At 34.3% G+C, this 26,901-nt stretch overlaps 3 protein-coding genes across 6 annotated transcripts; 1 reads left to right on the top strand and 2 right to left on the bottom strand.

Moving 5' to 3' along the window:
• Positions 1-605: 605 nt before the first annotated feature.
• On the bottom strand, positions 606-8,370 carry LOC110603858 (conserved oligomeric Golgi complex subunit 8). Its single transcript, XM_021741836.2, has 12 exons — positions 8,112-8,370; positions 7,794-7,946; positions 6,656-6,804; positions 5,795-5,872; positions 5,609-5,702; positions 5,430-5,504; positions 4,958-5,254; positions 2,526-2,593; positions 2,369-2,423; positions 2,082-2,220; positions 1,299-1,483; positions 606-1,219 (listed from the first exon to the last, which is right to left on the bottom strand). The coding sequence occupies exons 1-12, from the start codon at positions 8,229-8,231 to the stop codon at positions 920-922; spliced, it is 1,713 nt and encodes a 570-aa protein (XP_021597528.1). The 5' UTR covers positions 8,232-8,370; the 3' UTR covers positions 606-919.
• A 7,687-nt stretch (positions 8,371-16,057) lies between these two features.
• On the bottom strand, positions 16,058-19,981 carry LOC110603106 (U-box domain-containing protein 52). Of its 4 annotated transcripts, none has more exons than XM_021740782.2 (9): positions 19,844-19,981; positions 19,369-19,503; positions 19,149-19,231; positions 18,790-18,911; positions 18,488-18,697; positions 18,110-18,392; positions 17,932-18,033; positions 16,641-17,843; positions 16,059-16,404 (listed from the first exon to the last, which is right to left on the bottom strand). In XM_021740782.2, the coding sequence occupies exons 2-8, from the start codon at positions 19,499-19,501 to the stop codon at positions 16,659-16,661; spliced, it is 2,118 nt and encodes a 705-aa protein (XP_021596474.1). In that variant the 5' UTR covers positions 19,502-19,503; positions 19,844-19,981; the 3' UTR covers positions 16,059-16,404; positions 16,641-16,658. The 4 variants fall into 4 exon arrangements, with proteins under 4 accessions (XP_021596473.1, XP_021596474.1, XP_021596475.1 ...); XM_021740783.2 differs by having other exon boundaries at positions 19,365-19,503; XM_021740781.2 differs by lacking the exon at positions 19,844-19,981 and having other exon boundaries at positions 16,058-16,404; positions 19,369-19,558.
• Positions 19,982-23,943: 3,962 nt separating this feature from the next.
• Positions 23,944-26,165, top strand: LOC110602892 (protein ALP1-like). The gene has a single exon (XM_021740475.2). The coding sequence runs from the start codon at positions 24,288-24,290 to the stop codon at positions 25,812-25,814; it is 1,527 nt and encodes a 508-aa protein (XP_021596167.1). The 5' UTR covers positions 23,944-24,287; the 3' UTR covers positions 25,815-26,165.
• Positions 26,166-26,901: the final 736 nt, after the last annotated feature.

Consider the following 26,901-nt stretch of genomic DNA (forward strand, 5'->3'; position numbering starts at 1 on the left):
TTTCTATAAATTGAGAACTTATAAATAATATAATCAACTTATAAATGATTATTTATCGAATCACTTTAAATTAAATTTATTTTAAGGTTCGAAAACAATGTGAATGATTCACTATCAAATCGATAATAAAATTTTTTAGTTATTGAAAACTAACATAAAATTATTTTTTATTTTTACACACAAAATATTTTCTTAAAAATATTTTTAATATATATTTTTTAAAAATTCTATATTTTATGGTGCTCCAAACATTCAAAAACATCAATAAAATTAAATCATTTAAATTTCTTTTAAAAAAAATATTTTTTATACTTAAACAATTTTATTAGCACATTTATATATAAATTTATTAATATGTTTTATTTTTTAAATTAAAATTAAATAATGACATAAATGACTTTTTTGAAGAATATTAAAAAAATAAATTTCAAATATAAATTACTCTTTGGAAACAAATGGAGATTTAGTCTCAAAAGGTTTAATATTTTTTATAAAATAATTATATAATTGTTTAAGCTAATTATATAATTTCAATGTGAATAATTATACGACCTAGCATGAGAAACTCCGTTGCAAAATCTCAAAAATATACAAACATCGGTAAGTAATCAAACACCACATATGTTTTGTTAAGAAATTAACAAAAATTAAGGTGAATAAAAATGCCTTGTTAAGGATATTACAATGACAATAAGCTTTTGTAAATCGGTAAATGCCTTCGCTATACAAAATCCAACTCTCCATGAAACAGTATCTTCCTCTTTATATCTTAACAAATCATAATGATAATGAACATCATTAGACATGATTTTACAAATGGTGGCACACAGAGTTGAAGTTCAAAATAAACAAAGAATGGAGAACTACAAAAACAATGATGGGCCTCAACGTACCGGGATTGAATCATCCATTCAGCGTTTCATGTATCAGTTTGATTTCCATCTATCTGTAAAGTGGGGCTTTTCTGCTCCTTTTCATCTGTATTCGTGCCCTGTGTTTGTTCAACATCTGGAGCAACTCCATTTTCCACCACAGGCAGATCACCATTCTCTGATATACTCTTTTCCTCAGGATTACTGACAGATTTTGGGAGCTCTCTCGATGATGAGGTTGCCAATAGCCGGCCAATCCCGTCGTATACATTCTTTGCATCCATGATAAGAGCAGTGCCCCCAGGGTAACAGCGGCCAAAGCATGTAGCACAATGTGGATAAGCCACCTACAAACAAGAGGGGTTACAAAGGATGAAAATGAAAGACGCTCAAAAATCCATTATTCCAAGTTATTACGAAAGGCACCTCTATAAAAGATCGGCAAAGTGAGAGGAAAAGTCCAGATTCATTGTCTCTGAGCATCCGAGTTGCATTATATCTTAATAGAGAATCAGAAACAGCTTTCAAGCCCTGGATTAGTTCTTGAGCAAGAAGATATTTCAAACTTATTGGGGCACAAGGACGTAGTTCGTTCATTGCAGCAGAGACACCTACAGCACCAACAAGTATATGTAAATGCCCCCCCAAAAAAACCAACCACTGATTGCTCACTCAAGTTTTCACTAAACATCATTATGCTATTGGGAAAAAGAATGAGCATGAAATCACTTGAATGGTGGAAAATCACAGTTGGACCACCATTATGGGCAGCAACAAGTCTCCCAATTGCTTATTATAGTGACTTGGCACTTTTGGCAGTGAAAGGCATTGTTAATTGATTAAGAGTTTACTGTAGCTTCCACACCTCTCCACCATGTACACACGAAGAAAGAGAAGTGCATGTTGAATCAGTTAGAGAGGCTGCTTTTCATGCCATTATACTAGTAATTAAAGGATTTGCTTTGTCTGTAATCTCAGATCATGTGAAGTAAATGTCAATCACTGTCTGCATAAATAATGGATGGTCACTGAACAAATCTATTTATTCTACTAAATATCAAACAAGGAGATAAAAGTGTCATTTTGAAGCTTGAATATCTGATCTCAAATCAAATGAATCAGCTGTCTTGCATTTTGAGGTAAGGAATCTAGCAATAACCAAATTCAAGCACAAGGACTAAGAGGTCTAGATACTTGCATCAAACTCACCATTAACAAACACGGCAAGAGGTGGATGTTCCATTAGATAAGATGGTGGAGTCACATCCTCCTGATTTTCTTCACCAATACTATTGGTAGGAAAGCCAACAACAGGTAGTGGAACCCAGCGATGTGAATCCAGAACTAACTGGATTAAAAACATCAAGTTCCAAATTACCAATCAATACATGAGTTGCAAGAATGAAACTGACATACATAATAACTGTTTTATGGTTAATATGAAAATTTGCAGCCACTATAGAAACAAAATTCAAATACCACCAGATGCCATATACCTGAAAATTTTCAACTGCTGCACTCATATTCTTTGAGAATAAGTTGAGAACAGCCCTGCAAAAAAACCAGAATCAACATTTATTAAGTGAACTCCTTTTTTCCTACATATATATATATATTAAGGAGGGGAAAAGCACAATAAACATGTATCCTTACTCTTCAAAAAGAGGCGGAAGCAAGCCGCGAAAATCCAGGCCAACCCAACAAAGCCCCATTGCACAATACTATCAATAACACAAACAAGTAACATCATCTTCAAAATTCTGACCACAGTAAAATGTTAGCATCAAATATTCTCTACCTAAATGCAGGTTGCTTCTGATGGAGTACAATAGCAACATACGTACAAAAAGCACAGCAAAGCTAATTCTAATCCCAAGCACTTATTTTGACACTTTGACCTGTTGGGAACTTAACTAGAGATCCACCAGCCATGTTATTCCTTACCTATGAAATTTGCAGGACTTTGACCTTTTTAGAAATCAGGTACTTCTGTAATTTTAGATTCCATGAAGAATTAAAGGGCATATAGGTATTGGCAAATCAGACTAAAATGGCTCATGCCATTTTGATGATGATGAATCCAATTCAGCACACAGACCTGTTTGTTTACTAATCCACACTTGCCGGTCCTCAATTTCAACAGAGTAATCAAGCTTTCTTTCAAACAACAAAAACACAAACAAAACAAAATCTTTAAGTTGCACTTGTGCCTAGTGGAAAACAAGACACAACCAGACATATAACAAAGAAGTCAAAGTGGAAGCTCCAAATTTTGAAGAAGCACAGGCCCTAATGGAGGCAAGAAGAGAGAAGGAGCAAGCTGAAACAAGACAAAAACACAAACAAAACAAAATCTTTAAGTTGCACTTGTGCCTAGTGGAAAACAAGACACGACCAGACATATAACAAAGAAGTCAAAGTGGAAGCTCCAAATTTTGAAGAAGCACAGGCCCTAATGGAGGCAAGAAGAGAGAAGGAGCAAGCTGAAACAAGGATGGAAGCTCGAGTAACTCGATCAGTTGCAGAATTTATCAGACAGTTATAAGCACTACTTGGGGGAATGAGTAAGAACCAAGGAAAGGAGGAAGAGGGAACTTTGGGAAGCAGCAATAATCAATTGATTTTCCCACATTTGACGGATCAGAGGACCCATTGAGTTGGCTGCATCAATGTGATCAATTCTTCCTGAATGCCACAGGAAGATAAAGTAAGGCTGGCAGGCAGCATTCCATTTGTTGGGTGAAGCAGCTTTGGTTCTACAGGTTGGAGCAAAAGGAACCAGGAGTTATGAGGGAAATATTTAAAGACTTCTAATCTGCACTTTGGACCTCCAATCTAAATTAACATCATTGGGGAATTAATCAAAATAAAGCAAATGGGGCAATGGAGGAATACCAACACCAATTCCAAGCCCTATTAGCCTATGCAACAACAACACGAATCGATTAGCAAGCAGACCGATTAGATGTTGAGATGCAGAAACCACCTAATTTAATTGCTGCCATGAATTTAACTAAAGCTTTTGTAAGAAAACATCAGCCAAGCAAATTGGGAAACATTGAAAGAGGAACTTGGGCTAATCAAAGAAACATTGTAGCTGCACCTCATGGCCTATATCAAAATCCTCTTTTACACAAAGTGGAAATACATTTTCAGCATCTAGTATGAGACGCATGACGACATCCAGACACTCTTTGTTGAAAGAGTTGACCCGAGCACAAATGGCAGATCGTAGGTGAAAGGGTTAGGTTACACTATGATGAGACTTATTCCTTCTGTCACCCATGACACTTGTTTTTTCTAGAGTCCTTAAAGGTGAAAGTTTACTTTGGACTCCAAATTCTTAAAGGATAAGGATCAACTTTTTGAATCTATAAATACATATGCTTGTAACGTTGTTTGATAGTTTTTTAATCAATAATAATTACTACAGTTTTGCTTCTTGATTTGTGTGATAAAATACTATACCTGGGTGTAGTCCTAAGGATCCTGAGGTTGTAAAGCCTAACAATTCTATTGCTCACAACTCTCTTTGCTTAATTTGGTAGCACCCAGGCCCTCAAAACCATGCTTATTGTACTAATTTTACTTCCCAAGCCCATATCCTTCTAAACCTGAACTTTCAACTAATATCTTGCTCACTTTAGACTTCAACAAAACCTCAAAATTTAGTCTAACTCTTAGACAAGCAGGCTTTCCTGCATCAACTTCATAATCAGCAGGCCACTCTGCAACCATATATAAATTTTGGCGGGCTCATTTTTGAGGGAAAGAAATAAGAAGGTATAACTAGAAGATACACACGGTTTGAGATGCAGAAAACCTCTACAACTTAAAAATGACTAAGATTGATGCCGCAAGTTATCTGAAGAAGAAGAGATGGGAAAAAATTGACGGCTTGGCAAATTGCTTGTTTGAAGCAGAAATTTTGGAAACAAAGGCTAAAGATCGAGTTTTAATACATAAAAAGAATAGGATATTGCATGAATTAAAACATGGTTTCATAAATAACGGCATTCATCAAGAAGTGGATGTGAACTTCCTACCCAATGCAAATACACAATATCAAAATGTAAGATTCTCACCATGCACTGGTCCAAAATATTTGACAGAGAACCACCTTCAGTTATCTTTGGTAGCATGACTTTAAGAGTTTTAAGGTGTGCAGTAATCTGATGCATAGCCCAACTAAAAAGAAGCCCACCATCATAATTTTCTTCACTTCCAGATGTGTCATCAGCAAATATTGCTCTATATTGGTTAACAACATCAAACAGATGCATTCTATGACAATTTATCATTCCTTTCAAGTACTCATATGCATTTCGCTGGTCCAGATCCTCCAGAATACCAGTAAGCCAAGCCTCTCGACATTTCAAAAACTGAAACACATATTAGTCCTGTCAGATATAAGCACATTGAATCTACCAAAGAAAGCATACAAACAACTCATATGTCTTTGTAGCAAGTACACTACAGCTAAGATATATTCTATTTGCACTTTTACCATATGAACACAAAAATACAATAGCAAACAAAAACGATTTGTTAGATTACCTGCAAACGCATTTCATACTCACTAAAAACTCCTATTCGACGTAAATAGCCAATAATCCTGAGGCATTCAGGCAACTGCAATGTATAGCCAAAATAACTAGCTTGCATAAAAAACCAATCCATATATAAACTACTCTGTTGCATTTAACTTTTATAGCTTAACATAATTATCATAACACCTGGATGTTAGATCGAAGTTTGTGAAGAAGCTGAGACAAAAGAGATTGGGTGGTGTGCCCAACTTCTGCAGCTAATGCCTGAATTACAGGTAACCTTTAAGTGGGAAAAACAAAGTGTAGGTAAGCTTCCAGTCAATAAGTCAACACCAATATCAGCAGGGGGCAAATAGAATGGGCATAACTCACTTGGGGTGCATGGTTGAAAGTTTGCAAACAAATGCTTCCAAGTCAAGAGCTTCATCATAATTTCCATTCCTTACACATCTGCGGAAAGGTAGGACCAATGAAGCTATTTAGCATTTATTCAATGAAATAAATGTTTGCAGCTAGAAATTCAGTATCCCTCTCTTTCAATGTCATCAATCATAAGGCAAAATCAACTTAAACTAAAGCTTCAGTCTTAGTTCTCAAACTAGATGAGGTTTCCTAAATGTATCAATTTCCACAATTTTGTGCCATTTAGAGCCAAAGCCTCTACTAGCGCAATGTTGGAATATATATGTATATTATTTTGATTGATTAGTAATAATTCTTCTTTCGAGAAGTCAATTTGTTATCTTAGCTTTAAGTATAAGGGAGCTTCTAGGAAAAATATCCATAAAAAAGCCAGTACACAGCCTAAAAATCCTTAAAGATGCAAACAGTTTTCTGCCTCGTGAAAATCAATAGCAAGCTTCAAAGTCAACTTAGAAAAGAGGAAAAATCCTACAGCACAAATAATTTTACATTTAGTTTCAATCTTCCAAGTAGCTGCTTAGGATATTTCTTTTCATATGACATCCTAAAAGTTAGTTGCATTATTCATGCAGTGATCTCTCTGGATTAAGTGGTACATTTGTTTAGTTTTTCAACATCATTTATATGCTTAGATTATCACCTAAAGTTATGATTGAAATAGTTCTTTAAATGCTTCAGTTCAATAAGGCGGATGAAGGGTTTATCAAGTCTCAATCACATGCTCAAGAAAAAACCTTTCATTCCCATAAAATTTTGGCCATTGATTAAACTTTATAACAAATGACCTTAGCAATTTTGTAAAGCACATACGTGTCCATAAGTTGAGGGATTTCAAGCAAATCCAGCAATGTGCTATGGTTTGCTAGCAATGTTTGGTTCATCTTCCTCTCCTCTAAAATCTGTTCAGCAGATCCAATGAACTCTGTGCAACCAGATGTCAGCTTCGGGATCTCAGCTATCTGCAAATGGGAAAAAAGATTACAAAACAGCATATAGAGATTTGATCATTGTCTCGAAATCTTGTCCTCAAATATTGAGAAGGTCAATCAGACAAAATTCACTGCATTCCTTTTTCATTTGAATCCACACCTTCTAACAATAAACAGGCCAGGAAAAGGAGAATAAATTAACCCACCAGGACGAATCAAAAAACGATTTAGGTAATTTGTATTGCATTTGAAATCAAATGAATATGGAATTCGTTTTATTGGAATTCTCCTAATTGTCATGGTGGTATCTTATATATAATAAATGGAGTCCATTATAAAAACATATGGTTTATATGTGTAGTTTCGAAAGCAATTGCAAAAACTACAAATTTTGATAAATTTGGCTGAAGCATTAATAAGTTCATGGAAACAAAGATAGAATCGCAAAGGAATTTTATGGGATCCCTCACATTTCAAGTGCGGATTGGTAATTCCAAAAAATTTATCAAATTCTTTTATTCCAAAAAGTCTCTAGAAAAGTGGGATCCCCTCAAGAATATCAGTTTTAACCATTTCATTGCCTCGTGTCAAGATGCTTCCAATATTTTTCATGCCAATATTCTGCCACATGGCAGCCTTCATGCCCTTCTATAGGTCATATAGAATCAAAGACGACTACTAGTCACTGCTCAGTGCTTGCATAGGAGTTCAATGTACATACACCAATGAAAACTTCTCCTAAAACCTACACGAAGTTCCCTAATATCAGGTAATGAGTTTTTCTTCTAACTGAACTCCTACAGCTCTCCAGAAAATATGTACATCAGGCACCCAGCGAAAGACAAGGAATAACATACAAACGGATGAAAAAGGCAGAGAGTTTAGGCAATATATCCAGCGATGAAGAATGTGTGTTTCCTTTATACTACAAAATATCACTTCAAATTTCAACGCAAACAAGTAAAATTTAGCATTACATTTTTCTTTAAAAAAAAAGGAAGTGAATAGGTTATCTATACCAGAGTGTCAAGATGCTTATCTATAGAAGTCACTTCCTCTCTAATTGCAAGTAACGCGTCGGCAGCAGCAATGAACGCACGATAATTGCCCACTGCTACTTCCTGCATTTGCCTTTGAATCCGCTCCGCATCAACTCGCAATAACTCAGGTTCCTTCCAACAAACAACGCAACAAAAATTAAAAAATAAATAAATAAGAAAACAATAAGCCATTGCAAATAACAATAAATTGAACTATAAAATGAAAATGAGTAAGTTTGCATTGTATACTTCTTAATTTCCGAAAGGAATCAAATAAACAAGCTCAAGTAACCATACTTTGTGGAGGCGATCTAGAGTGAATGAGAGAAGCTCGGAAACATAAGGCTGCTGAGAGACGGAGGCGAGAGGAAGGAGGCTCGCCACCGTCGACGTGTCGTCAGCATTCTCTGCATCCATTTTCTTCAAATTGAAGAGAGAATTAGGGTTTTGGGGTTTGGATCTCGGCTTAGGTCATAGAGAGATGAAAGATCCGGTCGTGCTAAATGCTCAGTAAAGAGATTGAACTGGTATTGACCAAGGTTGAGCTAATTTTGGTTTATATCCGGCATACTGGACGACGTTAATTTATAATTATATTTTAAATTTTAAACCAAATATTTTCGATTTATTAATGTTGTAGTCCGAGAATTTGATTAAATTTTGAAAAATTAATAGTAATTTCTAATAAATTCTGAGAAATTTTATTTGACTAATAAATAATTTTAAAATAAATATTTTTATTTTAATAATTTTTGTCAATCTCATCATTTTTTTTCATTTTCACTTTTATTTGCATATTATAAATTAATAAAATTTAAAATGAAAAATAAAATAACGTTTTATAAACTAAAATACCAAATATTTTATTTTATTTAATATTATGGATGTTATACATAGTTTTCTATATATGAATTACATATGTAATTTGTCATAGTATTTGATGTGATCGAAATAGGATTGTGTTACGATCGATTAATCTATAAAAAAGAGAAAGTAAGGCAATTGACATTTATATTGACTATTTCAACACTTAAGTCAGTAAACTAAATAATAAAGCGAGTATAAGGAATTATTTAGAATTCAAAAATAGTTAGTATAAGAATTACATACTTTGTCTTTGCGACTATTAGTTTTTATGCCGGAAGAAGATGGAGTTAATTATGGTATCTATTGTAAATCCAATTGGTACCAGCTAATTGCTAAAGGATTTCGCGATTATAGGCATAACGGAAATCTGTTTGATGAGTCAAGAATAGTTGTATAAGAATTGTGTACTTTGTCTTTACGACCATTAATTTTTATACTGTAAGAAAATAGAGTTAATTATGGCATCTCCTGCAAATCTGATTGATGCCGGCTAATTGCTAAAAGATCCCGCGATTATAGGCATAATGAGAATCTATTTGATGATATCCACTAACGCTAACTTTATGTGAAGACTTAACCTTTTCTGAATAGAGTGAGTCTTGATGAATAATCGGGTGGCACGGTGTCCAGATCTTCTTTTCCACGTATAGGACCGTATATTGACTTATTATATTCTTGTCACGTGGTCCTGTCTTATGGTGACAACTCATGGCTTACTTTGAGTGACTGTTGTATTACATTAGAAGTCCCCCGCTGGTCTTTGATTCTTTAAATTTGAACGTGACAGTTGTCTTCATGATTTGGGGCATGTGACCTATTTAGATTGGTCTTTTATGCTCACGTCGCTTTGCTTAATAATTGTCCTGTTTTATAAATTTCATTTTTAATGAGAAATCTTTCTTTCGATACTTTTGTCATTTACTTTCACTAAGTGTTTATATGCTCGGTACTCAATCATGACCCTCGTCCGACTATAGTCAAATAAGACTTTAAATAATCTCTTTAAAATATTTGTCAAGAGGTTATCACCCGACCAAACACCTAGTAGTCTCCGCTTTTTTCCATAAGATAATTTTAAACTTTTTAATGGGACTTATCCTCGCCTGACGGATACCCGCCTCATGGGTATGGAAAATATAACTTGAAAAACAATAAACTGAACTTAACACCCAGTTATGATAACGACTTAAAGGATTTTATTAATCGAGACTGTCACCTAGTCGTTAGCCTGGTGGATACCCACCTTGTGGCGGTTTTTTGCAAAAACTTGTTTTTGTCTTTTGGAGCTAACTCCCAAAGACTCGCCTGACGTTTATCTGCCTTGCGGTGTTTTTTTCAAAAACTTGCCTTTTATCTTTTAACGCTAACACTCAAATTAGGTGGCCTAATGAAACTCACCTTGTGGCTTTGGCATGAAATGCTTTAATTAATCGGAGCTAACACCTGAACATGTGTCTAGCGAATATCCACCTTGTGGTATCAGCATAAAATGTCTTAATTAATCGGGACTAATATCCGGATATGTGCCTGGCGGATTCCTGCCTTATGGCTCGCCTGGTGGATACCCACCCTGTAGCGTTGGTATAAAATGCCTTAATTAACAGGACTATCACTAGGTATTGAGCCTGGCAGACACTCGCCTTGTAGCACTTTTTGATAAAAACTTGCATTTATCTTTTGGGACTAACACACGAAGACTCGTCTGGTAATTATCCATCTTGTGGTTTTGGCACGAAATACCTTGATTAACGAAACTAACACTCGGATTATGACTTGGCGGAACCCGCATTGTGGCCAGGCATAGAATACCTTGTTTAGCGGGACTAACACCTGAATTATAGCCTGACAGATTCTCGCATTGTGGCTAGGCATGAAATTCCTTATTTAGCGGGATTAACACCCGGATTATGACCTAGCGGATTCTGCCTTGTGGCATGGCATGAAATGCCTCATTTAGCGGGACTAACACCCGGATTATGGCCTGACGGATTCCCACCTTGTGGCCTGGGCATCCAATGCCTTGTTTAGCAGGACTAATACCCAGATTATAGCCTAGCAGATTTCTGCCTTGTGGCCTGAGCATTCAATACCTTATTTAGCGAGACTAATACCCGGATTATGACCTAGCGAATTCCCGCCTTGTGGCCTTTTTTCTTATCTTCATGCTTTCATCCACATTCTCACCTCTCAGGCTTTTGGTTTTTTTTTTGACTCGTCCTTTTGTCATTTCTCAATGCTTGGACTTCGTCATCCAACCTGATGTACTTCTGGATTTTGTACTTTTGGGTTTTGTCCATCAAATGTTGGTATGTAGGGCCTAGGTTCTTGATTAGAGAATCCATGAACTTGACGTCGCGTGTTTCTCTTTTTAATGTTTTACATGCTATCTCATAATTTAATTCCTCTACTTGTATTACTTCAGCATTAAACCGTGAGATAAAACTTTTTAAAGACTCGCTCTCTCCTTAGCAGATCTTTCGCAAGTCAGAGAAGAACTTTTTAAGAGGTATATAAGTAATAAACCTAGATTTAAATAACATGGTAAATTATCAAAAAATATATTGGCCCATATTCGAATCAGATTTTAACAAAATGAACATAATTTAAATAAATACAAAAAAATAAACATAATGAATATGATTTAATTGAAACACATTTTAACAAAATAAACATAATTTAAATAAATACAAAAAAATAAACATAATGAATATAATTTAATTGAAACACATTTTAACAAAATGAACATAATTTAAAAAATACAAAAAAAAATAAACATAATGAATATAATTTAACTTCAAAATATATGCATTACAAAGTTTCCCTCTGTGGTCCCTTTGTGACTAGATACTCTCATATTTTCCTCTTTCTTAAACCTAACTTCTTCTTTCTCCGTTCCCATGGAAGACGATCTGCGTCAATTGACTATCGATGAAGAAGTTGTTGTTGTTGTCTCTATTAAGAGCTCTAGAGATATTCTGATCGTCACTTATGATTTATGTATGGTGGGGATGTTTCTCACATATAATCCAATCAATTTTCAGAATATGCAGACCTCTTTGACAGATTTATGGCGGCAATCCTTGGACAGTTATTGCATTGAAGAATTTGGTTTCTAGTTACAAGCCGGACATTTTATTTTTAATGGAAACAAAAGCTCTTAGTTCTCGTATGAAATTTTTTCATAGTTTTTTTACATTTTGATGGTTGCTTCTCAGTCAATAAATAAGGATTGGGAGGAGGCCTTTCATTAATGTGGAAGAGTCATGGGTCTGTTTTTGTGGTTCGCTTTTTTTTAAATTTTATTGATTCGGTTGTTTCGGAAGGTAATGTTCAATGGAGGTTTACTAGTTATTATGGGTTTCCGGAATCACAACGACGACATCAGTCTTGGAATCTTATTTGAGCTTTATCTTGTAGAAGCTCTCTTCCACGGCTTTGTTCGGGAGACTTTAATGATTTATGCTTGAGAGATGAGAAAGAAGGAGGAGTATCTTTGTCAAATTATCTTATGCAGGGGTTTAGACAGGCAATTGAGGAGTATTTTTGCCAAATTATCTTATGTAAGGGTTTGATTTTGAATGATTGTAAATCTTTGTTAGACTCTAGAACTGATATTTCTGTTAGATAGATTCGTCGTAATGCTACTCTAGCTGCTCATACTTTGGCTAGAGAATCTATCAGGCATAATCGTCTTTCTGTTTGGGATGATATCCCTCTTTGTTTGATAGAATGTTATTAATACAATCAGTAGTTTTGCTTTCGAAAAAAAATGAATATAATTTAATTGAAACACATTTTTACATATATATACAATTTACATGTCAATTATGATCACCAGTTCCACAGCCTGGATGTCTCCTCTCATGTGAAATCCGTAAACGACCTTGTTATAGTTCCGGTGGTAGGAATTGTTAATGATCCAGATCATCTTGTGTCCTCGACGCATTAAGATATGGAGTGCGCACCTCAGCCGTAGATGGATCGGATTGACCAAACAAATCGACACTCGTATGTCCATACCACAATTCAGCACTATACCCTGCAAACATATGCTCTGTAGTACCGCTTGACATATAATACTGCCTAGAAGTAGAAGGCTCATGCATAAGCTCTAATGGAAATGCAGGAAATATCGATCCTAATAGTGTATATGGTACACCATAAGTACTAGTCATAAATGAAGGGATGCAGTCAATATCGAAGGTCCCGACGTCCATCCCATGAACTGACTCTGAGAAGGATAAAACTCGGATGTCACATGAGATAAACTCGATGGCATATGAGATGAACTTGGTGCATCTTGATCATGCGTGGACTGATGATACTGTATCAGGGGAGGCACTAGATGCACATCCCTCTCAACTCGTGCTGCTTGTGCCTGATCGCTTCTACGACCCCTAGCATGACCACAACTCCTACCCTTAGTGCCACGTGAAACTGACTCTGAAATAGGTAGGTCATATGGGTCAGTTGTGCTAGGCGGTGCAGCAAGTGCTGGATGTGGAGCTGGTACTTGTGTCTGTCGTCTCTCTTTCATTATACAAAAATATATAGATTGTATAAGGTCGCAAATAGCCGCCATGCTCCCAGTGATCGAATTGGTAGTAATAGCATACATATGTTCAAGACCATCCTCTTGCAATAGATACAAAAAATTGTATTATTTAAAATAACATAAAAATTATAAATTTTTTACCCTTAATCCCATTGTCGCTCCTTTAATAGGAATCCAATGTGTGGACACCCTATGATACCACGCCATATACTCCGAATGAAAATGAAGTGGCTTTGTTGCTGGCAGTCCAGTAATTATTTTTTAATCTCGGGTGTTCCAGTGCGCGATCTAATGTGAATGCACTTCTATCCAATTAGTGTCGCTCTTCCGCAAATCAAAATTATGTAGTGCAGCAGATTGTAGTGGTTCAACTGGAATATGCTGCTGGAATATACTGTTGCATACCAAACTGTCACATGACACGATCTGGCTGATACCACTCTATAATGTGAAAGGATACTAGTAGGACAACAGCTCTCCAAATTTCTCGTCCTTCACGATAATATTCGGAGAGCGACTCAATCAGCCTTCAGTGTATGGCTCCCAAATTACCTGAAATTAACATTTAAGTGTTATACAAAAATTAATGTAGTATTAAAATATTAATCTTATTCTACAGTATTACCTGCTCGGGTAATCATCGGCGATACTGTTGTAATACGGTCCCATACCCATATTTAAAGTATGAAAAATGGACCAGCCATCTGCATAATGTCAGGATTTATAGCCTTACACAATTGTCTATACAACCATGTCAGACATGCCCTGCACTAGCTATAATTGCCGGCTTCTTTCAGATCGGTCAGCAACGGTAAAAATATGATATTCACACGAGAAGCAGATGTATCACTGAAAATAGATTCAATGACCCTCATAATATATGTTCGTGCGAACTTCTTTACAACTTTCTCATTAATATCATCCAAAAGTTGACTAAATTTCTCAACTAGCCAGATCATTTTCAAATAGCATTCTCTTATGGTATTATTAGGTGGAATGACACTTAATAATGCCTCACATGCTGTTGGCTAATGGTGACATAATCGGTCTGTAACAGCTGCACTATTAACCGGCAGCTCAGTAATTAGCTTCACATCTTGAAGGGTAATGGTCATTTCCCCTTTCAGAAATATAAATGTGTAGGTCTCTGGTTGCCACCGCTCAACAAGGGTAGTAATTAGGTGTCAATCCAAAGCAAAAAACCTAGACGTATCAAGCTATAAAAACCTATACGCCATAGATGAGGTATAATTTACTATGAAATATTGTCCAAATGCAAAATTGTAACCATTCTTTTACAGCCTATCGCTCCAGTTTCTATAGTTTATTGCCATATAATCTCATATCGATGTTCTAATTGCACATATAGTAAGGATGGGTCATTAAAATCCGGTAAAATATAATCACGAGGGTCACGGCGGTTGCGTCTTTACTCCATATCTAATTATACAGAATAATATACAATAGATCAAATACTATACTAATATACTTTTACTAAATTTATTTTATCCAAAAAAAAAAATTCAATAACCATATTAAATTATTATTTATAAATTTTTATCAAAACTTAATCACCATTAATTTTTCTCACTAAATTATAATAAAAAATTTATCACAACACTAATATACTTTTACTAAATTTATTCTATCCAAAAACCAAAATAAATATTCAATACCATATTATATTATCAATTATAAATTTCTACTACACTTAATCACACTTAATTTTTTTAACTAAATTAAATAAAAATTATTAATTCATTCTACCTAATCACATTATATATTTTAAAACTAAATTATCTATCAATATTTATTTTTATCACTAAATCACAATAAAAATTATTTATCATTACACTAATATATATATACTAAATTTTTTCTATCCAAAATCACAGTAAATATTCAATCACCATATTACATTATTAATTATAAATTTATAATACACTTAATTACACTTATTTTTTTTTACTAAACTAAAAATAAATTATTAATTCATTATAACTAAATCATATTATATATTTTAAAACTAAATTAATTATCAATATTAATTTTTTTACTGAATAACAATAAAAAATTTAACACTACACTAATATACATTTACTAAATTTATTCTATCAAAATATCACAATATATATTATTAATTCATTCTATTCTAAAATTACTATAATTAATATTAAACTAATTTCTTCAACTAAATCATAATTATATAAATTTTCAATATATATAATAATAAAAGTTATAATTACATATAAAATTACAACTCATAATTTTATTTTTATATATCAAACAAAAAATATATATATACACATTTAAAAAATAAATAGTCATGGACAAACCTGTTAAAGAGAGAGCAAGGTGCTGAAGGAGATGGAGGGAGATGGTGTAAAATGGTGGAGAGGGAGATGATGGAGACGAAGAAGTGTGCTGAGAAAGGAGGTGGAGAGAAAGGAAGAAATGGGGAAATATGGAAATGGGGAGATGGGAAAGGAGACTTTGGCCGAGGAAGGAGACTTCTCCTTCCCTGCTCGCTCGGGTGGTGCATGCAGGCACTACGCAGGCCTGCATGCATGAAAAGTAATAGCTCGTCCAATACTTTAAGTGCTAGATAAAAATGTTCGGCACGAATATATTAAGTATGCTATTACGGGACTGCTCCTGTGGCAAGAACCTCATTGTTCGACACCAATGATGTCGAATATGCATGTCCGGCATTTATACATATTTCTTTTATACACAGAATTCGAAAATATTTTCGGATACTGTATGATTTGATAAATAATTTTTTAATCATGTATGATTTGAAAAAAAAGCTTGGGAATTTTCAGGAACTTCAAGATTGTACACTGTTATGAACAAAATAACTATCTATTGTGCTGCAAGCACAACAATAATGAAAATTTTCTAGTACAATTTCCGGTCGCCATTTTTAACAAGAACTGAAAAAATTCTGAAAATGTATAGTTCTTGTTTTTTTCCATTGCTTCTGATATACATTTCTTTCTTAAATTGAACTTTAATAACAAACTAGCTACTCCACTGATCAGCATCTTTCAATTTCCTTCTTTTGTTCATCAGCCAGCAGCTTTCCAGTTTGATCCATCCAGCTCAACTTCTTTCTTCTCTCAGACGACGTGAATTTCACATATCAGCTGTCTCGTATGCCATCTCCTAATTGTTAATTAACATCAAAATCAACCTTTAGATGTTATATACATAATAAATGTGCTAAAAAATAATGCATAATATGCACATCAACCTATTCACCGTTAACTCAAGATACAGTTAAATGAGTTCCGTTAAGGGGGTCCCATTTAATTTTTTATGGAGGATGCTTGTATCTTGGGTCTAAGGTAAACCGTGTCCGGGTAATTTTTCGTTAGTATCACGGTCAATGAATAACAAACCTGAGTTCGGTTTAGCATCTATGGATGCAAGGCGTTTGAGGAAGAATGTGGAAGAGGGCTCACACTACGACTACTACTGCTGTGTCCGTGCCTTCCAAGTTCTTTCAATCTGTTAAGCTCTGGCACTATAACCGTAGCAAGACTTGGCCTGTCTTTCTTTCTTAGCTCAGCACATTTGAGTGACATTTTAGCAAAGGCTAATGCCTCTTCAACAGGCCAATCCGGCACTGAAGGATCAAGCATCTCTTCAAATGTTCCTCTTTGAATGGCCCTCCCCACGTGATGTGCAAGACCCATTGGAGGTTTAGCGGTGATGATTTGAAGAAACATAATTCCCAACGAGTATATGTCTGATCTTGTTGTCAACCTTCCTGTTTGTTGATACTCAGGATCTATGTAACAAAATGTACCAGCAGCTGAAGTCATGTGATATTGTGTGACACTGTCAGCTACTGACGGTGGGACTAAGCGTGCCAGGCCAACGTCGCTGATCTTGCTCACGAAGTTCCGGTCCAAGAGGATGTTTGCTGGTTTAAGGTCCCGGTGGACTAGCGGCTCCGGCTTTGCTTGGTGGAGGAATAGAAGAGCAGTTGCAATCTCAGAAGCTATCTTGAATCTTTTCCTCCATGAAATTGGATGGGTGTTGTCTCTTCGAAGCAGCCTGTCTTCCAAGCTGCCATTCTCCATGTATTCATAAACCAAGCATCCGTACTCTGGGCAGGCACCAAGAAGAAGGACCATGTGTGGATGTCTTATGCAGCTCAGTACTTCAACCTCCTGTTGGAATTGCTTCTTCCCTTGAGCAGCATCGGGTCTCAAAACCTTGATGGCAACGGGTGTATGATCAAGCCTGCCTTTGTACACAGGTCCATATCCTCCTTCACCAATTTTATTGGCTAGTGAGAATTTGTCTGTGGCTTCTTCTATCTCTTCAATAGCGTATTTTCTGTAACGTACGTCATTATGTGCTAAAGCATTCAGAGCACGATTCTTCTCTTCTGACTCTCGTTTGGCTTTCATCTCTGCGTATTTTCTTTTTTGTGCTTCCATCTCCGCCAGCTTCTGGGCTTTCTCTGCTGCTTCCATAGCAACTTTACATTTGGCCTTTTCCATTTCTGCAATGGCAAGAGCTGCCTCTTCAGAAAGCCTAGCTTCCTCAAATCTCCGAGCCTCCTCCATTTTCCATTGATGCAGCTCACAAGCCTGGACGCCAGACAATTCAAAATCAAAACTTTTGATCTCTTCCTACTTCTCAAAATCTTCAATACATGTTGCTATAATGCAATATTACCTTCTTCTTGGCTGAGAGGGCTTCTTTGCAAGCTGTACTGTACATGTCTATGGTGTGCTTGAGCTCAAGCTTCAGTCTTCTCATCTCAGATTCTAAGTCCCGCTGCATTTCAGGATTCCATTATGTTACAAATATGATCTGGGTATTTGACAAGACAATTAATTTAAATATCACTTACTGCATTTTGTGAAACACCCTCCCTGGGAGACGCCTGAGAACTTTCAGAACTTGGGACTGCAACGTCTAGTGAACCCGGTACAGAAAAATCAGTTTCTTCATGTGGAGAATCACGACTCGTTGAGATTCTCATTCCTGTCCCTGGAAATGAAACGTCCATGGTGTCAATAAAAAGACTGGCTGGAGCTCTGCATTTCAACGGCCCTCTCAAGGGATCACTGTTCTTCTCTAAATGAAGCCTTTCTGATCCTGCATTTCTATAATATCCCTTGCCATGCTTTCCTCTGTAATAAGCAAAAATCACAGTCTAAACATTACAGATTCACCAAAGGAGGAGAAGAAATTTATCAATTTTACATGTAGATCAAAGTTTTCTTACCTACTTGCATCCTCATGTTCAAAATAATCAACAGGGTGTGGAGCTGGAAGTGCTAATGGAGATGGTACCTTTGGTGGAATTGGAGGATTAGTAGCAGGCCTTTGTGCTGTTTTCACAGACATTATCTTTCCTTTAGAAATCACATAAACAGAACAAAAATCTGGTGCAGCTTTAATCAAGCTAGTTGGCACATCTTGGTTTTTGAATTTTCTGTTCAGACATCCAGAGAAGTGATATACTTAGAGACATCATAATTTCTGAACTTCGTGATCTAACAATTGAAGATTGTTTCAGAGACAAACCTGGTAAGAGCATTTCTTGTTGAAGACCCAACAACAATGCTTCCGACATATTGTTTGCTGATATAATCCAGGAGTGCTCTTGCAACATCTGTCTCATCAAGTACAACCTCCTTTAATTGAACCTGAATTTGAAAATGGATTCTCATGTTAATTCCCAACATTTTAACAATGTTATTACTATTCTGTTCATCTTGCATCCTTTGTCCTCAGATGTTTTTGAAACCTACTTTGATCAGACAATATTCAACAAAGATCTATTATCCACAAGATCAGATGCATTACAAAGTATAAATTTGTTATCCTAATAATAATAATTTTCTTCATCAAAATAACTGTATAAATGATCATAAACTACGAACCCCTTTACGAGCACAATATCCTCGGAAGGGAATGAAAAGCTGTTGCACCTCGTCCGATTCAGAATCATTTCCATTGGCAGCATCTGTATGAATATCAGAACAGAAAAAAGAAGATAAGATCTTACTCATGACAATAATATAAAATGATCAAAGAAATAACGAAGAAGAGAAATTTTATATTTTTTTATTAAAAAAAATAGAAATGAGGGAGGGTACCTACGATAGTGATGGTTCTTGTGTCGAACATGAACAATAACAATAAGTGGGTTGTTGAACACAAGATGATCAATAGCCCATCGGACAGCATGCTGGCTGTTCTTGTCTTTATCAATGGCTACAACGGTAGCATTCATGACTGAAAACGCATCATCAGAAGGGACGAGAGCCATTTGTGAAACAAAAAGAAAAAGAAAAAAACACCAAGGATTAAGAAATATATATATATATATATTACAATATTTGATGCCAAGAAGTTGGCAAGCATCAACTGCCACCAACTGGGCACCAATCCTTGTGTTTTTTTCCTTTTTCTTTTTGAGCTACCGAGAAAACAAGGAAGAAGGAAACAAAAATGGAGGCAGGAAGAAGCTAAGACAATTAGCTTAGCTTCTCTCTTCTCCTGTCCAGATGGAGGTGTAGTCTGAATGTAAATTCCATCAGCAAAACAAAAAACAAACATAAATTTTGTGTCTCACCTCAATTTACTTGTTTTAGCAATTTTGACCAGGCCTTTCTTCATCCTTTATATGGTAAATTGTTTCTCTGGTTAGTGTTGAACTTTTGAGCTGCAGGTCAATCCATATCCTCTCATGGCCTTAATCTTAACCCTTGTGGATCACAAATGTTCTTATGTCGTTTGGGTTGCTTAACTAAACACTTAAAATTTTTAAAATAGTAATTTATAATACAGTAAAGATCTACAATTCAGTCCATATCATTTTAATAATAAATAATTTAGTCTTAAAATTTTATTTTATTAATAAAATAATCATTGGTTAAAATTAACTATTATAACAATTTATTCTATTCAATTTTACTTTTTATAAAAGTTTAGGCTTTTTAATTTTAATAATTTATAATAATTTAATCCTTTTAATTTAGTTTATTGACTAAAAAAATTATAACTTTATAATAAATATTAGAGATTTCAAATTTTACTCTTCAATCCTCAATTCTCAATTCCAAAAAAAAAATAAAAAGTATTAGCTTTAAGTAGTAATTTTAAATTAACCCATATAGCTCATCAAGTGTTATTAATTTTACCATATAAATAAATTAATTAACTTAAATGAAATTTTGATTAAGATTTTAAATTCTTAATTACCTCTAAATGAGATTTTTTTAAATAAGAGAAAATTAAGTATTTCAATTATATAATTTAAAATTTTTCTATAATTAAAAGTTTAAAATTTTAATTAATAAAGTTATTTATGTAATAAAAATAATAACCTGTAACATATCGTATAAGTTAATTTAAATCTAGTTAAAATTAATTTAAAAAATTAATATAATTATAACAAATTTGAAAATTAAAATTTTTTAATATAAAATTAAAAATTAAATTATTTATGTGCTAAAAATAATAACATGTAATATGTTATATTATGTAAGTTAATTTAAATTTAGTTAAAATTAATTTTAAAAGTTATTATAATTAAAAATTAGAACTTTTCAATTTAAAATTAAAAATTTTGATTATAAACATAAAAAATCATAAAATTATATTTTTTTACTTAATAAATTTTTTAATTTAATAATTTATAATAATTTAATTTTTATAGTTTTAATCTTTATAATAATTTAATTTTTTTAATTTGAATTAGACTTTTTTTTATTAACAGTCAACTAATAATAAAATGAATTGAAAGACTATTCCATTAATAAAATAAAATTTTAAAATAAAATTATTTATTATTCAATAGGGATTAAATTACAAATTTAATTAAATTTTAAAAACTATATTATAAATTAACCATGATAATTAAATAATTTATTTAGAAAAATTTAGAATTTAATTTAGTCCTTAATTTTACCGGTAATAATGACTTAATTTCTGTATTTTAAAAATTAGATATTAGATATTAATTTAGACTAAGAGCTCCAAACTGGAAAACCAGGCCAGAAAAAGGCCCCTCCATTGTTACCCTAGCCCAGAGGATTCAAAGCGGCAGATATCCAACTATGGATCCGATTATACATCTGTTTATTAGGGTATTGAAGTCAGGTGATCCTTATTTTCGTTAAGTTGGTGGCATCGAATTAATTTAAAATTTTAATTAATTATTTCGATTCGATTTAATTTTAATTAAAAAAAATTAAATCGAACTAATTTGTGATAATAATATATTATTTTTAATAATATAGTGAGATTAAATCATATTAAAATTAAAATATTTTAATTAAATTTTAAAATACTAAAAATAAAGTGTAAAAAATAAAAAATTTATTAAAAATTTAATTTATCAAATTAAATCGAATCAGACCAGTTCAGTTTGATTCAATTTCTTATCAAAATCAATTCAGTTCGATTTTAATAAATATTAAAATTTTAATTTTTAGTTCATTCGGTTCAATTCGATTTTAAATTAAATCGACCGAATACTCACTACTCACATACGCAAATAAAACAAATTATGCATAATTTACCATCAAAATCAAACAAATTTCAATAACTGCAAAGGAAAACAATGAATTTGAGAAATCACAACATATATCATGGGACGGGAAGGCAAATTAAAGAACATGAGTCTCCCCTCTCAAACCTTTCTTGGCTTACGCATTAAGCTCTCTTGATAAATTGGTGAAAGGGGATAGCTTAAGGGACCAGCGCCACCCATAATATCTTGTGATTCGGGTGAGAAAAAATTAAAAATGCGCATTTTGATGGTAAATATATTTAATTGAATAGTTAATATTTAAAAAATATATAAATAAATTAGGCTTTCTAATGAATTTCAAAAAAAAATTTAAAACAAAATTTTTTAATTAATTATTTTTTATTGACCTTCAAAATATACATAATAGTAATATTTTTAAGATTTTGAGGGGACATGTGGTGAAAAACATATGGCTTCGTGGCTGCGGATGGAGATGGCCAACTTGTTGTGTGTATTCCTAAGTACACAACAAATTGCATTTGATGGCACGTCGAATCTCCAGCGCAGCATATGCAGTGGCTTCTAAAATAATTATGTCAACTTCATTCCTTCCTTTTCAAGCCTTTCTAAACTGCTAAAGCATAACAGCTCACATTGATCAGAGATGGAAACACTAGCCTCAGAGATGGGGAACCGAAATCGGCTCGTTAGACTTAAACTGTCTAATTAATCATGTAAGAGAACCATTCATTGTACATACCTCTGCTAATCATTCCATGGTCAGAAAAGCGATGCACGGATCAATTACGTGCCTGAACAATTAAGGTTGTCTAATTAAAATGAGTGGGTTTTGGATGCAGGCCAACCCCACTAATTTTGTTTTGAATTTTCAAAAAATTGCATTGATATTGATATTGGAAAACTGATATTTTCATTATTTGGCCATGGGAACTTGAATCCAAAGTCTTTGTAGTTCAGACTCTTGACGCACGCCTGTGGGGAAAGCATATTGTAGTTTTAGACCATCCCCAATTTTAGACCTGGCCTTGGGGCTCTAATTTTCTTTTAGTTTTGCGGCGGATTGCCTGGAATTCTCGCTTTCACATTGCAGAGAAATATGTGCTGTGATTTTCGCCTAAAAACTTGTGAAGCATGTGGAAACTAATGCTAGAAAAATCAATCTCACCTGATTTCTCGCAGGAAATGACAATGTTTATTCTCTCCCTTAGACTTCTTTCACTGTTTAAATGTTTTTTACTCTTGAAAAACAAAACTAGATATATATTGCCACCAAAGAATCCATTATATAGTAGACAATTAACTATACTCCAGCCCACCGAATTAAGCAAAACGTGAATCTAAAGGATCCAGTCAAAATTTTCTTTTATGCTTGATTTTGGATGGCTTGTGTTGGAATTGAATCTTCTGCTTTAAACTAACACAAGCAAAGCATCAAAGCTTCTACTTGCCCTTTTCTTTGTCGTCATATTGTATGTCGTTTTTCTATAAAGCCCACTTTTCCAAAGCAAATAGGAATCATGATCTTAAAAGAAAACAAAGTAAAAGTACACACCAAATTGGTTTGTTACTAGTCAAATAACTCGAAATTAATTTAAATTAAATGAATTAAATTGTTATAAATTACTATAATTAAATAGACTAAAATTTTATTAAAAATTAAAAAAATAATTAATTAAATTATTATAATCTAAACAAATTTTATAAATTAAATTATTTTTCGGTAAAATAACAGGAACTAAATTGCACAATGAATATGGAGTATCCATGTCAACGTTTAGGCCCATCAATGAGGAGGACCCACATTACCTAAATGGCCCAGAAATTTAGAATTTGACAAATTCCGATGAGCAAACGCTTGTGCATTCCATGCCAGGCATGGAAAGACACCAAAACTCCAAACCTTCTAATCCCAAGTCACCGTCCTACACCTACCGCCACCTTCCTCCACATCTTAATAAGTCAAAATTTTTTATACCCTTCAAAGCCGTGTTCACACTGGCACATGTCTCTTTCTGATATTATTATTATTAATTAATTAATTAATTAATTAATTTTTTTGCAAGATCCACCATGAGTTGTGCATCACCCCCTCATCACATCTCAAAAGCTTTAACCCTTTACCAGACAAAATTATAGTCCCTTCTTAGAATCATCGATCACTATTCAAAATAGTAAAATTTTGATTTATTCACACAATTTTTTAATCAAATCCAGTTGTCATTTAGCCTGATCTAATCAAATGTGTAATGGGTTAGAGCTGGAATTTAATGGGGAAGATAGAAAGAAAAAGAAAGATTGCCGCTTTATTAGAAAAAACAAAATTAAGGAACTTACCAAATTTAAAGCACACCAATTTTAAGTCGTAAATCATGATGGTCTGTTGATATGTGTTGTGTTCATACTTGGCTCGCAGATTCTTTGAAAAGCCCACAAAGAAGAAGACTTTACCATTGCTTCTCTTTCTTTGTTTTTGCGTCTTCCCTTCAACTCTTTTCTTGTTTCTTCTTACTCTTATTCATATATGAAACTCTCTTCTCCTCTACCCAACCCAGAAAATTACTCCTTTCTCTATACCTTGTTGCCTTCCTCGTTCAGCCAAATGAATGAATCCAACATCTTCATGAAGCAGCAAAGAAAAGATAGACAAGAAAGCAATGAGGATGACGCCAATTCGTTTGAAGAAGACAGCAATAACAGTAGCAGCAACAAGAAGAGAAAACAGTTGAAGGGTATAATCACATCATTGATGTTGATGGACGAGCAAGGAAACTGCGATCATGAAGAACAAAACAAGGCTTCGTGTCAGGAGAAGCAATTGCTTGAAGCCAACCATAAGAAAAAGGCTAGAACAATGGTCGAATATTATTCAAATCTTCAAGATTACTACGCAGGAAATGAAGAAACGGATCGAATCAAGCGCAAGAAGTCACGGGCAGTTGCTGGTGCTGTCTCCGATGGAGATGTAAAGCAAGGAACTGGAGGTCAACAGAGACGATTATGGGTGAAAGACAGGGACAAAGAATGGTGGGATGAATGCAATAGACCAGATTATCCGGATGAGGAGTTCAAGCAAGCGTTTAGAATGAGCAAAGCTACTTTTGACATGATCTGCGATGAGCTGCATTCATTTATCGCCAAAGAGGATACAACTTTGCGAACCGCCATTCCTGTGAAGCAAAGAGTTGCAGTCTGCATTTGGAGATTAGCCACTGGTGAACCTCTCAGACTCGTATCTAAGAGGTTTGGCTTAGGAATTTCCACTTGCCATAAACTGGTTCTTGAAGTTTGTTCTGCTATAAAAAATGTTTTAATGCCCAAGTATCTGCAATGGCCTGATGAGGTTCCTTTGAAGAAGATAAAAAATGAGTTTGAATCAATTTCTGGGATACCAAATGTTGCGGGGTCGATGTATACAACTCATATTCCAATTATAGCTCCAAAGATCAGCGTTGCAGCTTATTTTAACAAGAGACACACTGAGAGGAATCAGAAAACATCCTACTCCATTACTGTTCAAGGCGTCGTTGACCCAAGAGGAGTCTTCACTGATGTCTGCATTGGCTGGCCTGGTTCAATGCCTGATGATCAGGTGCTGGAGAAGTCTGCCTTGTATCAACGAGCCAATGGAGGCCTTCTGGAGGGCGACTGGATTGTTGGGAGTTCAGGGTACCCTTTAATGGATTGGATTTTGGTGCCTTACACACAGCAACATTTGACATGGACTCAGCATGCATTCAATGAGAAGATTGGGGAAATTCAAAAGGTTGCTAAGGTTGCTTTTACAAGATTGAAAGGGAGGTGGAGTTGCTTGCAGAAAAGAACAGAGGTGAAACTACAGGAATTGCCTGTGGTTCTTGGAGCGTGCTGTGTGTTGCATAATATATGTGAAATGCGTAAAGAAGAACTGGATCCAAAGCTGAATGTTGAGCTTGTTGATGATGAAATGGTGCCTGAGGTTGCTTTGAGATCAGCCAAATCAATGAAGGCCAGAGATTCCATTGCTCATAATCTCTTGCACCATTGCCATGCAGGCACTGGTTTTCTCTAATTCAAAAAGTTTCATTCCCTTTGAGATTGAAATTCTTTGCTTTTTTTTTTTTATATATAGTTATATTGTAGAATAACACAATTGTTATTCATCCCCCCAAACAAATAGTTGATAGCAGCTTTTATAGGTTAAAGTTACATATAGGTCACAGAAACATCAAGTAACCTTAATTACTGAGATTCAAAATAAAGATGGATGAAATTTGACTTTGTAATATTCCTTTGACATGACTCTTGTTGATAGTAGTGATGTCCAATCTTAAGAATGTTTGTTCCATGACTCTCACTTCTCTGTTTACTTGTAATCTTTGGCTTCATTATTAGTAAAGATCTTCAGGAGAGTTGTTGGGAATGAAACTGCATGACTTGGAAAATTCAAGTCATTCTTGTTTCTCATTTCTTGTGATTGTTACCTTCAAGATGTCAAACTATGATGCTGATTCTTTTTCTGGATCTTTAAATATGCTGATATTTTCTACAGTGAATGGTTAGCTGATCATTTTGATATCGAATGAATGGTTCGGCACGCTTTTTTTGCGATTTATATATGGATTTTTACGTTAAGAACTAATTTCTTAGTCTTTCAAATTTATAAAGTCTAAATAACCGGTTTTAAATATATAAGAATAATAGGTTTCACTAAATTATATGGACTAAATTCTAGTTTAGCCTTTATATTCCATTGTCTATATTTTCAATGTCAGACTTTTAAACTCAATTCATTTCCCAACAGTTTTCCTAGACCTTGGAGCCTATTGAAATTCTGTCTGATATTGTATTTCCTGTATCTTCAGTTTTCAAGAAAACCAAGTACATCTGTTTTTGTTTGTTTAGTATATGCATGATCTTGGTCTTGTGTTGTGTATCAGTTTGAGTTCATTGATCTTTAGCACCTTACCATAGTCCTTTTGAAGAACAGAGAACTTATGTTTGTCGAGCTTTAAGAAGCGGCAACTACAAGTTTCAAATCAGTTCAATAATCAAATCTTAAAGAAACAAAACACAAAGATTCATTTGATCCTCATTCAAGGCTGCAGGAGTCCATCGGATTCGTTTTCTTGGAGACATAAGTGTTATGCCATTAAGAC

This window comes from Manihot esculenta, chromosome 16, assembly GCF_001659605.2.
Source record: "Manihot esculenta cultivar AM560-2 chromosome 16, M.esculenta_v8, whole genome shotgun sequence".
Classification (NCBI taxonomy): Eukaryota; Viridiplantae; Streptophyta; class Magnoliopsida; order Malpighiales; family Euphorbiaceae; genus Manihot; species Manihot esculenta.